Here is a 13,460-nt window from a genome sequence, read left to right as displayed (position 1 = left end):
AACTACATCTGTACAAGAGTCATTGTATGGCTTCAACTATATTGGTATACTTAAAGCAACATAACTTACGTGTAGACAAGGTCATAGAGTAAACAGGACTTACAGGGAAGCCACCAGAGGATAGAACACTGACAGGGACTCAACAGACCTAGCTTCTATTCCCAGCTCTGCCACTGGCCTGCCTGGGTGACCTTAGGCAAGTCACTTCACCTCCCTGTGCTTTAGGTTCCCCATCAGTAAAATGGGGATGATACTGACCTTCTTTGTAAAACAGTTTGACATCTACTGATGTAAAGTGCTACACAAGAGCTAGATATTTTTATTATAATAAGACAAAATATCTGGAACCAGATATTTTACACCCTTCACACTAATATGAAAAGAAACCCCTCTCCCACATATACAAATTTCATATAGTAAGATACCTATAAATAATCTACAAATTAAATGTAATAAAAATGAAGCTGCTCATTTGATCTCATCATTACAATTTAAAAGTAATATACAGCAAATGAAAATAGAGTATATTTGAACATGGAGAAGTATTTGATAAATGACTGTAAGACTGCCATGTTGTGAATAGCAATTTGAGAACGTTTAGAAAAAGATTTTCTATAGTTACTTATTTTCACTTATTTTAGAGATAGTGTGTCTCTAGAAAAGTCAGTCTGCAGCTTTCAAGCACGTACTATACTCTCTATATATATTTAATTAATTTTGTCTAAATAAAGAGTGTCAAGAAGTTTGTCATACTGTTAATTCATACACAGAAATAATTAAATAACTGCATATTGATTTTCGCTATATTAAATGAACTATCTCCCATTTACTTTATTTGCCCACACAGAACTCAGTATAAAATTAGATTCAAGTCATGCTGTTTAACACTTAACATTGTGATAGGCCCACTAGATGGCGCACAAAGTATATATTTATGTTCATGGATTAAGATCTCTCTAAAAAAAAAAAAAAAAAAAAAAAAAGGAGGACTTGTGGCACCTTAGAGACTAACCAATTTATTTGAGCATAAGCTTTCGTGAGCTACAGCTCACTTCATCGGATGCATTCAGTGGAAAATACAGAGTGAATGCATCCGATGAAGTGAGCTGTAGCTCACGAAAGCTTATGCTCAAATAAATTGGTTAGTCTCTAAGGTGCCACAAGTACTCCTTTTCTTTTTGCGGATACAGACTAACACGGCTGCTACTCTGAAACCTAAGATCTCTCTGTATCTGTAATATAAATTCTACACTACCAGAGGAATGTGTTATCTATAGCAGTGCTGGTAGTATATAAAATTTATTTATAAAGATTAAAATTGAACAAATGTATACAATGTTCATGGAAGTTATATGTAAGAACTAAAGAAGATTCAAATTTAGCATGAATTCAACATCAAGCTGGTACAAGTTTCTCCACCTACAGAAAGCAAAAAGTTTAAGCTTCCTCCTCTACAATGAAGCAAGCATTATACTGAAACTATAAAGAATGTTCATGCAGTTATTCACGCACTCTAGCATTTGCAAGAGATATTACCACAAACACAGCCTTAGTAATGGCTGGTCCACCCAAATGTTTTGCACAGCTTTTTATAGGACTTGAAAAGGGCATCTTTTCCAGTGAAACTGGATTACACTACAGCGAATAGCAAATAATTACAGTCTATAGAGAAGATTCTTAGCTAGTGTGACTATGACAATGTGTGTTTGTACTTAATATCAGGCTCAAACAGTGAAAGTGCAAACTACTTTGAGCTCAGAATTTAATCTTTCTTGTTCTGAAAAGAACAAACTTTTTTCAGTCTCCACAATGCATAATCATTATTGCCAAGTACTGACAGTGTTAACAGAATGTGAGAGTACAGTTGCTCTGCCACAAAGTGCATAAAATCCAAAAGACAAGCAAGACAGGCCAATACAGGACAAATATAACTCAATACTTAAGACATACACGATATCACTGAGTGTGAACGTTCAAGTCAGAGGCTTTCTTACATTTAAAAAAGCTAAATAAAAATGTCAAACATTCATATTTCAGCAAATTATTACTTAAAGGGTTATTTGAAGTGGTGTGTTCTGGAGGAAAGGCTTGAATGTAGAGAGGAAGGTCACTCAGCAAAGACGGAGAGATAACAAGTTTTAAGTTTCTGTGACAGTGTGGAAGAAGGGGCAACAAAGTGGGAAAAATCATGAGGGTATTCAGATAGGAGGCAGGTAAGACAGAAACAGTACAGAGATGGAGACTATACCTTCTCCAGTTTTAACTCCAGTTCTAAATTGCTAGAAAAAATTAGTAAAATATTTTTATTTTAAAAGACACTATTGACTGAGATGTAGAGTTCAAAAGCAAAGAGCTGCCATGCATGAGCTACTTCTGCAACTGCACCAGCCTCCCTGCCTTCGCCCCTACAGAGTTTTCCTGCAGACAGGAGATTTTCTGACTATTTAATTTTCCTTTATAGGTAGCATGTTACCACAGTAATACCAAATAAACGAAAGAACAACCAATCTTTCCTACAAGAAAAAGTCTAAAGATTTCATCCTGGAAAATTAATAGCAGGGGAATTAGTTCACAGATGGCTGCCATTTTGGAACCCAAACTATTTTTTCTGGGGACAAAACAGATCAGTTAATTTGTACGTCATATCGTAATCAAATAACTTACTTTGGAAAATTTGAGGTGCGTACTGAGGATATCCATGAGGAACTTGATTTCCTGCATAAGCTGGAGGGTAAGTGGGATTTGGAAATTCAGCGGCTTTATTTGCTGGAAGAAAGAAACAAATATTCTGTTTTTTTTTGTTTTGTCAAATTAAAAAACAAATCTATAAAATGAACTTATTTCATTGTAGATAAGATCTATATGAAAATTAGACATTATGACAAGTTTGCTGTATTTAAACAATATGAAATGCCCTTAAAAACAGAAGGCTTGTTTTAAAAAACGCTAATGGGAAATTTTACATTACGAAAGAATCAGAACAATTTAGATGCATTCAAATCCCAAAAGTGCTGAAAGTAAACAGGTACTGTAAACTGTATCTAATTAGGAGGTTAGTTCATTCTTATTCCATACCAGCACCTTCCTTTTCTATTTCTCTTGTAATACTCAAAATAAAAAGTTCTTGGTACCATTCTAATTCAAATAATTACTTGTGAACACAAGTCAACATTCTCCTCCATAGAGAAGGAGAATTAAATGATTCTCCTAATTAATTTTGGTATAATTTTTTCTCACTTAATTAACAAACAGCTTTACAGGTTCAAGATCCTTGAGATTTTTTTTAAATAGTTCCTGCTCCTGCGTTGTATCATTTCACTCACAAGGGACCAATTATCTGCATTTAAATCCCTATTAGCTCATCCTGATAATTTAGGCCTGGTAACTACTTATACTGATCAATGTAGTTGACATGTGGCGACATGTCATAAGGATGTTAAGAGCGATTTAAACATCTGTGTTGAAGCGCATTTATTCTAAGAAGCCCTCCCACTACTACTGTAGCAATATATATCACTAATTTAGCTGTTTAGTTTAGACTCCTGTAAGTGATCCACATTTAGAAGACATTTAACCAATGTTAATGAAATATTTTACTCACGTATTTCCATGGTCCCGTTTACAAGTGTATCTGCAAAAAAGACATTTGTTTCACGCTTTGAAAACAAAAAAAGCCCTCTGTTACACAAAACTCACATTTATGGTTTTCTATTTATAAGTAATTAGCCAAGAATACCTTCAGACTATGTATTGAAAGGGAAAGGGTACAATTTTTTCCATTTTCTTAGCTTAATCGATTTAAGTATTAAGATGGCTTTTCAATCATGTCAAGACACAGACTGACAAGGCTGAAGCAGTGTTAGCTGGCTATTTTGTAGCAAGGAGTCAGCCTAAGTTACAACACAGCCAGCTAGCATGGCTTCACATGTGTCACCCTGAATCTTATGCAATGCCTTCACTCAAGTTACCCTTGCGACACTGCAAAATAACAGCTCAAGTCAGCACAACTTGTCAGCTGCCCACATCCCTCCACAGGCCAACCAACTTGAGTTAAAAACACCATCACATTTGAGTGAAGGATGTGTGGGGAGGGAGCAGGACTCAAGCTAGGAGCAATACTTTGGATTAACCCTGCAGTGAAGGCAAGCCCTTAAAAGGTATGTTTTTACCAGAATTAGCTGAGCCTAGCCAGGGTATAGCCCCTAAACCTTTCTCCATTCACATGGAAAGACCTCTAACCTGGGCTTGAGGGTGCCTGACGCTCAAACTAGCAGGCACAGATGAAGGTAGAGGCTTGAGGTCATGTTTGCTTTAGCCTGGGCTGGCAACCCACACTTTGCAGGGAGAATGCACCCTAATCAAGCCCAGGCACTGCTAGTTCTCCAGTGCTATCCCACAATTCCACCTTGGCTGTATTTTCTTGTTATCTTTGGACTTTTCTCATTATAGCTGACCCCTTAGGGTCACTAGGGAATGTCAACTCCTTAGGGACTGTCAACACTACACTCTAAACACAGCTCTGTGGGACCCACAGTTGTGGACTCTGTGTGTTGAAACCCACACTTGAGCACTCACACTGCATTGTAAACCTGGGTTTACAATTGCTAGAGTCGAGTCACACAACCATGATAATACATCCATACTGAACTATGCAAATCTTCTGACTCAGGACTAGGTTGAGCTGTGTCCACACTGCAAAATAACAGGGTTTGGACCTGAATTTCAGCAGGACCCAGGCTGGTCCTATGACCCAGTCCTGAGTGCTTGCTGACCCAAGTCAGATTTTTGGGGGGGAGGGAGGGGGAGGGTCTGGGCTCCAACCTGAGTCTGAGCCTGTGTTTACAGAGCAGTGTAGGCATACCCTGAGAGGGTGGAGGCAGAAATATCATTAATGTAAGGTTGGGTATTTGATCCAAAAATAACTGGTCAATTGATGAGTCAAATAATGTCAAAAATGGTCAGATATATTAAAGCACTAATTTATTAGAACAGTAAGAAAAAAAGAGTAAGGCTATATTGTCTCCATAAAGGCTTATCCTCAGATAGGTACTTATGCTCAGTCAGAAAAACCAAGTTACTTACCTGAGTTAAAATAACTCAGAAAAATGTTAAACACAAGGAAATGAAGTGCTAAAAAAAATGAAAGAATGTCACCATGAGCCAATCAAAAAAATAGGCTGCCACCTACATCAGGGAATTGTTGCTGGAATATTTGACTGTAGTCAAATAATAGGCAATCAACTGAGTGGTCAGTTGGTCGGCTGGCCAACCCCCGTTTAATCTTCATGGGTTTAGCTGGTGTAGAAGCATGTAAAGTGCATGTGCACACACCCCACACCCACCTTGCTGAATCTGACACAGTGTTTTGAGAGGTGACTTAGCACTGTAAGATGCACAGTGTAGAAAAACTAAAAATGAATAAATAAATAAAAAGCAACTAACTAGGATGTGTCCGTTTTACAGAGTTTGACTGCCATTCCTAGAATATGAACAGAGTGATACCACTAAAAGGAGCAGAGGTAGGCTCCCTTTATTTTGATACAAAGTGTAACACAAACATGTACATTTCTGAGGGATTGGGGTGGAGGAAGAAGAAAGAAAGAAAGATATCCAGACATCTGTATCACCCTGCTGCTCCTATGACCAAATTTCAATAAAATTGCTAATGAGGAGGAGAGACTGGGAAATGAGTGGACATGTTTGAAGTATGAATAAAATGGGGAAAAAACCATTTATATTTGGTCCTGCCTCAGCATAGTGGGATGGACTAGTTGACCTCTCAAGGTTCCTTCCAGCCCTATATTTCTATGATTCTGTCTTTTTCAGATAATATACTATGAAGGAGGAAATTCCTGCCTGGTTGAATCCACGATAAAGAATCCATTCTAGAAAAAAGGGTGGAGACTTGCAAGTAATTTGTAAAACCCTTCTACTATTAGATAAGATATTACTGAATTTAATGGTAGTCCCTTTCATAAGTATAGGGAATACATACTCAAACAGGCAATAATTTACCTTCCTGTGAAGGACAATGGAAACTTTAATTACACCCACTGTAACTTGAAAGGGAGGTAAATACTATTTTTTGTAAAAAAGGAATTCCTTCAACAGAATTAATATAACAAAAAAGTTTCAGCAAATAGGATTCCACTAGTGAATGAACCTGGCTCCCACAAACACTTCACAATTTGTAATAGTACTGATACTAATCTTTCTATTACATAAGCCACTTCATGAACTTTGGACTTGTGATGTAAATTGTAATAGCGACTTTATTCCAGTATTTATATGTCCCTTATCATCATAGTATCCAAGATCCTAATAGTAAAGAGCATTATATAATCTTGATATCTTGGCACTGAGATTCCTCAGGTAAGTGGAGGCTGGTGGAGCAGGGTGGGTATTAGAATATAGATATTCAGGCCTGCCTGTTAAGGCCTATACTTTAAGAACGTAGGTGTATTTTTATCACTTAGCTAGTTACCAGGTGTAGCAGGGTGCTGGTGCAAAACCACCTAACTAGCCCCTGCCCAGTCAGCTCCAATCAGGGGAAGCCAATTGATGGAAAAGGCCTGTTACTCCTGGCCTGACAGGGACGGAGGGAGCCAGAAGGCTGGGGGGCAGCCAGGGAGAAGTCAGTCAGTCAGTCAGGGAAGGAACTGGAGGTCTCCTAGCTGAAGGCTGACTCTGCCTGTAAAGGAGGTGACTAATCCTGTCAAGCTTGTATATAGACACTGGTGGTGGGATAACTTTAAGTAAATAAAGGCATGGGTGTTGCACAACCCTGAAGCCTCTCTGAGCCTTATTGGGGGCAGCAAGCGGGCCCCTGGAAGAGGGGTGGGTTGTGAACCCTGTTACCTGTGGGGGCTTGTCCGGGATACATTGCCAGTGACACAGTTTGGCGACCCAGAGACGGAGGGCACTCTGCAGTGGCTCATGGAGCAACACGGGGAGACACAAAAGACACTGCAGGCCTTTCAGCAGTCCCACCAGCTGGAGAGGCAAGCTTTACTAGCTTGGCAGGCCAAGCAACAATGGACTTTGCAGGACTTTATCAAAGATCAGGAGACAGTGCAGCAGCAGTTCCTGCAGAGGCTGGTAAGTCCTGCAGGGGGAGATGGCACCTGGCCCCTGGGCCTTAGTCTCTGTAAGATGGCCCCGATGGATGACCCTGATGCCTTTTTGGGTACCTTTGAGTGGGTGGCCCTGGGCATGGGATGGGACCAGGTAACCTGGGCTCTGCAGCTAGCCCCATATCTTGCTGGGGAGGTGTAAGTGGCATACATGGCCCTGACGGATGCCCAGGCTAGGGACTATGACACAGTGAAGGCAGCCATCTTAGACTGCCTGGGGCTTTCATCAGGGAAATACCGGCAAAAGTTTCGGGCAGCCCAATGGGCAGGGGGTGTGCAGCCCCAGGCCTTCGTCCAGAGATTGACGGACTGGGCGACGTGGTGGTTGAGGCCCAATGCCCAAAAAGTGGGGCAGATTATGGATCAGGGGATCCTCAAACAGTTTGTGCAGTGCCTCCCCGATACCATGCGGGTCTGGGTGCGGCGACATCAGCCTGGCACTATAAAAGCTGCTGCCAAAAGGACAGAGGAATATGCAGAGGCAGACTTCCCCGTGAGGGAGCACTGGACCCTGTGAGATACAGAGGGAGGCAAGAAACACCATGAGCACCCTGCTGGGAAGCTGGCAGACAAGCAACGGGAGGAGCACAAGGGAACCCCTAGCCATCCGGGATGGATTTTATGCTGGTGCTGTGGACAGCTGGGGCATAAGAGCCATGACTGCCCGGTGATGGACTGTGGGGTTGCTGAATTCTGTGGTTGGACCAAGGTTGGGGGGGCCGAAGAAGCGGCGTGGAATAGCCACCATCCCCGTGTGGGTGGGGAGAAAGTCCCAGAGGGGTCTAGTCTGGATACAGCCTCAGCCCGCTCCCTCATACAGCACCGCTTGGTAAAGCCGCATTGGCTTATCCCTGGAGAAAGGATGCTGGTGGAACACATCCACAGGGATGGGGAGTATTGTCCCGTGGCCCAGGTATCCCAAGAGGTGCAGGGAAGGTTTGCCTGGAAGCGGGTGGGGGTAATAAAGGGGTTGCCCTACCCCGTGGTCCTCGGGTTGGACTGGAATCCTTCCTAAAAAGGGAGAGAGGGTATGGGGAAGAGACCAACAGAGAAAGCAAGAGGGAGGACCCTGGAGGGTGGGGGCAAGGCCTGAGACCCTGAGAAGAGGGAGTCCCCACAACCTCAAGGGGAGAAAGATACAAACGCTAGACAACACAGCCAGGATAGGGACCCTACAAGAGGGACTGATGAAGGAACAAGTGTTCCAGGATGGGACCACCCAGGGGAAGGAATCTCTGTGATAGAGGCAGAGAAGCTAAAGAAAGATCAGAATGTAGAAACCCAAAAGGGAGAGGCCCAAACTCCAAGAGGCAGAGGGCCCAAACCCGAGACACGGAGCAGCCTCAGGGCAATTGACGCCGAGCCGTCTCCCCCACCAGGGGAGGAAAGAGAACATCTAGGGCGACCTGCTCAAGGGTGCGACTGGTGTGACAACCTCTGGGTGGAGGTGGACTTGTGGGGTGGCCCACCCCCTACCCAATGCACCTTTTGTGGGTGGGGCATGCCAAAACCCTACAGGGTTGAGCCCAGGGACCACCCCGCTGGGCCGCCCCCAGAGTAAAACCCCAGGCTGAGAAAAGCGGCGCCAAGGAAGATCAGGCCTGGCGTCGGCTTAAGTGGGGGGAGGTGTGTAGCAGGGTGCTGGTGCAAAAGCACCTAATTAGCCACTGCCCAGTAAGCTCCAATCAAGGGAAGCCGATTGGGGCTGATGGAAAAGGCCTGATGCCAGCCTGAGGATTGGCAACACCTGCTGGCCAGACAAGTCAAGGGCTATAAAGGCTGGGAGGGAGCCAGGGAGAGGTCAGTCAGGGAGAGAACTGGAGGTCTCCTAGATAGACACTGGTGATGGGATAACCTTAAGTAAATAAAGGCATGGGTGTTGCACAATCCTGAAGCCTCTCTGAGCCTTACTAGGAGCAGGCAGCGGGCTCCCGGAAGAGGAGTGGGTCGAGAACCCTGTTACACGGGGGTATAAAAACAAAGAATCAAAATCACAGTCCACCTGTGTATGGGCCTTCTCTCACTAGGATAGTCCGAGGCCTTCTTCTTAGGCTAAGGCTTTTGGTTAAGCAGCAGGGGTAGCCATAAGCTGGGAAGCCTAAAGTCACATCCTCACATTCTAAACCAGTCACATTGAAATAAGGTGGTATTGGGCTGTTAGAATACAATCCTGTCCTGATAGTGCCTATCACCACCAGATAAAGATGGTAAGAGAAAACTTAGTTTGATGGCATCCTGTCTGGCAAGAAATCATTTATCATTGGTTGGTTGTGAAACCCTCATTTCTGTACTGTTTTCTCTTTACGGCCTCAACTTTTCCATTGTAAATCTGTCTGGTTCTCTAATTGTTTCTGTCTGCTGTATAATGAATTTTGCTAGGTGCAAGTTAATTAAGGTAGTGGGATATAACTGGTTAGCGAATTATGTTACAATATGTTAGGATTGGTTAGTTACATTTCAATAAAACGATTGGTTAAGGTATAGCTGAGACTATTACTGTATAAACTGGGGTCAAACAGGAAGTGTGGGGGGAAGGGAAGTTGGAATCATGTTTGCTAAGGGGACACTGGGTAAATGCGCTGCGGCATCAGAGCTGGGAAGGTGGACACTGGGGAACAGACTATCAGAATATAGAGATAAGCCCGACTAGTTTGAAGGGCTTCGGAATATGCTTGCTTGGAAACTAACCCCAAAAAACATGGCATTGTCTGCGCTTCAGACTTCTGGTCTCTTGCTGCTTACTGTCTGCGTGACAAGAACCAGGGAAGTGGGAGGGTGAAGGGAAATCCCTCAAACAATGTGTATGGAAGAAAAGGAGTCCCACAAGCATCTAGTCACTAACTAGACTCCTTTGAGAAAAACTCTGTTACTGAAGGAGGGGGTTTGTGGCAATGCATCGCTCTCTCTTTCTCTCCAGGGTTCCATTTTGCTCAGAGAAGCAGTACCCATTCATTCAGACAAAGCACCAAGTGCTATTGTGTGAGCTGGAATCCAAGCAGAGGGCTTCACTCCCCACTGCCTTGCACAGCGTGTAGTCTTTGACACTTGTATAAAACAAGCGTAAAAGTGCTATTACTTTGCACAGGTGTAAAGGACTAGGCAACATGGAAGGCAGAGATTCAGAGCAAGCAGAGTGCTACTCAGTGAGATTTCCCATAGTCCTGGTGACAACAAGCACCAGATGAATAAATTAGATGATCACCCCTTCCCCCCCTTTCAGAAGTCCCTCTGGTCTTTGTAGTTAACCACACTACCACTTCCTTCAATGACAATACTATTGTTCCTGTTAGCGTTGAACCATCGATTTAAGCAGATGATATAGATACATGTAGTAACTTAGAACTACACATACATCTTGAGAAAATTTTACAGCTCGTTTGTTTCTTCTCCTACAAAAATTAAATATCTCTAGACAGTCTGCACCTGGACGAAACTGAACCCAGGCAAAAAAGACAGTGTTGCTAGAAAGATGCCATTTTGCGTAGTGTTAGGCACATGTCACCACTGTTCTTGTGAGAAAACCGTTTAGGTGCCTGACTTCAGGAGAGGGTTCCTGAATGTGGACCCCAAGCAGAGACAGGATGCCTCCCTTCAACCTAGACTTCGGTACCTAACTCTGGGAGAGGAGTGGGACTTAGGTGATACCCCTCCAGTCAGCATCCACTATTGGCAAGCTTAGGTGGCTTTTATTCTTAGATGTCTATCTCTCTCCATGCATTGTATAGGGAGCTAGATGCCTAACTCAGGATTTGTGGATTCCACTGGGTGGCTTTGCACCATGACTGAGAAAAACGCCAACTTCCACCTGAGGCTGCCTAGAAGACTACGTCCAATCCTATCACAGACAAATCTGGCTATAGAACCCTATACTCTTATGGCCTCCTGGCTGAACGTTGTAATTCAATCTGGGAATGAAGCCATATAACTTTAATAAAACAACCAACCAAATAAGAGTATTCAAAAAGCTTTAACGGGTACAAAGTGCAACAGACCATTTCCTTAAAAAAACAAAAAAAACCCCAAAAAACAGGTCATCATGAACACATGACCCTGGTACTCTATTTCCTACACTGGCTCCCAACAAAACAGAGTCCTCCCCATCATCTTAATATTCAAATCCCTCCATAGGATCGGCCCTAGCTGCCTAAAATATCATCTCCCTCTCCATATCCAGGGCCTCCATCAACAGCTGTTCACTTCCAGAGATGCAACTGTTTTGTGACTAGAGGAAGTCAATTCATGGCTACTAAACATGTCAAATTTTGGATTTTATTTTGCCACTACCAGTTTATTAAGGAACCTGCAAACACTAATCTGGAACAGGTGAGTTAATCATAAATAACTATCCCATTTTCTTTGAATCTTAACATACTGCTTTGAGTCAACTAAGAGGACTGATACAATTTTCTAGATATTGAATGAGAGATTAGTATACATATTTGAAAAAAAATTTGAAGTGCAGTAAATATTGTAACATGAATGACACAGATAAATATGAAGCCAGTAACCTAGGATATGACCCCTCTTCTGTCCAAAGATATGAATCATCTTAGTTCAGGCTCATGTGTGCTCATCATTCAAAATTAAAACAAGATAAGTCTGATGCACAAGTATTTAAATCCCACTGTCCAATAAAGTTCACTGGTTAGCCTCCAGCTGTGAATTTCTGCTTTCTACCATTATCCAGCTTGTCAGAAAGGTATTAGTAAATCTCCTCCTCTCCCTTAAAGTGTGTTTGTAGTTAGGGAGGGCCGTTGCTAAGAAACAGAGTGGCTCTAATCAAGTCCTGCCTAACAAGCTGAACTGGCAGAACAACATGCCCTTCTGCTTCCCATTGCAAATTAAAACCTCAAGGCACCTGTTTAGTTTCATTGTCTTACTCAAGCAGAAACATTATTGATGTAACGGTCAGTATCAATTAGTACCAATATTGTTCTGCTACCATTGGAGGGATCCACACTTCCAGTACTTAACTATATTTCCAATAGACAGATTAGCCCAAATGCCTCGGAGACATTCAAAACATTTGTAAGAACAGTGGAGGAAACAACTGTTTTAAGAGAAATCAGAAGAATGGGATGGTGGTATTTTTAGTGTATTATGAAATTTATTAAACAGGGAAATAACACCCCCACATTCTTTTCCCCATTTCCTACTCATGAACTGCACTTGGGGAAAAAAAAAAACTTTCAGCAAAACATTTTCATATATGTTTCCTCAGACCATTGTTTTATGATTATTATGTAGACAGATTCTGATTTCAGTTATCCTGGTTTAAGTCAGGAGATGCACTCTCTAGGTTGACAATAGCAAACATAGGATCAGAATCTAACCCTAGATGTATGCAGTCAGGTGCACTACAGGATTTTTCCATGGGCAGTGTGTCTAATAGGCAGGGGAAGGCTGTGCCTCCCCAAACAGCCCTATGTGGCCCCACCCATGCTCCATCCAGAGGCTCCCTCCCCTCTTGCTGCTAGTTGGCCCCAGGTCCCTGCCCACCAGGCAGGCTACTCCTCTTCCAGGAAGGGAAGCCTGCTGGGGCTGGGTCTAGTGCGGCTGGGACTTGGGGTAGCTGGGGCTGCCCAGTGCTGGGGGGGACGCCCGGCACTGGGACCGTACTGCCCAGTGCTCCAGGGCAGGGGGTGGGTGGGTGGGGAGCTGTGCGCCGCCTGCCACTCCGGGGCTGGGGCATGGCTGCACGCCTGGTGCTCCAAGGCTAGGGGATGTGCGCCCGACCAGCGCTCTGGGACTGGGAAGGGGGCGCATGCCCGCCCAGTGCTCCTGGGGGGGGGTCTGGGTTTGGGTGGGGGAAGCCTCAGGCAGAAGGAGTGGACTGGGTCGGGGGCTAGCCTCCCTGAGCCCGTGGTTCACCCACCGCCCATAGATTTTTCTATTTTGTTTTGAATATAATTTAAGGCAACTGTCATCTCTCTTCATGATGAGGTCTAAGCAGCTTTATCTCTTTCTGGTTATGTCACAGAAAATACTGACATGAACATATTTGCTTAGGGCCACAAAAGTAGTAACACTATGCTGAGCCTCATGGAAGAAGCAGGCATTAAAGCAGACCATTCCTTGGAGAGTTTACAGTGTAGAAAGCAGACTTACAAAGACAAGCTGCTCTGGGGGATCCAGAAGGAACTTTATCTTAGATATCTGGGAGTGACTTTTGTTTTTTTTTCCACACACATTATGTTAGATCAGTGGTTCTCAAACTTTTGTATTGGTGACCCCTTTCACACAGCAAGCCTATGAGTACAACCCCCCCTTAAATATGAAAAAATGTGTTTTTAATTTATAACACTATTATAAATGCTGGAGGGGAAG

General features: G+C 43.3%; 1 protein-coding gene across 2 annotated transcripts in view; it reads right to left on the bottom strand.

The window, feature by feature from the left end:
* The window catches only part of LOC144270086 (phospholipid scramblase 1-like), a 49,828-nt gene that overhangs the window by 28,047 nt on the left and 8,321 nt on the right, over positions 1–13,460 (bottom strand). For both annotated transcript variants that reach the window (XM_077826309.1, XM_077826310.1), the window contains 2 exons: positions 3,602–3,631; positions 2,665–2,766 (listed from right to left, as the gene is read on the bottom strand). In XM_077826309.1, the coding sequence (XP_077682435.1) occupies positions 2,665–2,766; positions 3,602–3,611 (112 nt within the window). In that variant the 5' untranslated portion in view covers positions 3,612–3,631. The remainder of the gene's footprint in view (positions 1–2,664; positions 2,767–3,601; positions 3,632–13,460) is intronic.

The sequence above is a fragment of the Eretmochelys imbricata genome, chromosome 9, assembly GCF_965152235.1.
Source record: "Eretmochelys imbricata isolate rEreImb1 chromosome 9, rEreImb1.hap1, whole genome shotgun sequence".
In the NCBI taxonomy this organism is placed as follows: domain Eukaryota; kingdom Metazoa; phylum Chordata; order Testudines; family Cheloniidae; genus Eretmochelys; species Eretmochelys imbricata.
The sequence above is the reverse complement of the archived record's forward strand: the minus strand, read 5'-3'. Positions and strand labels throughout refer to the sequence as shown.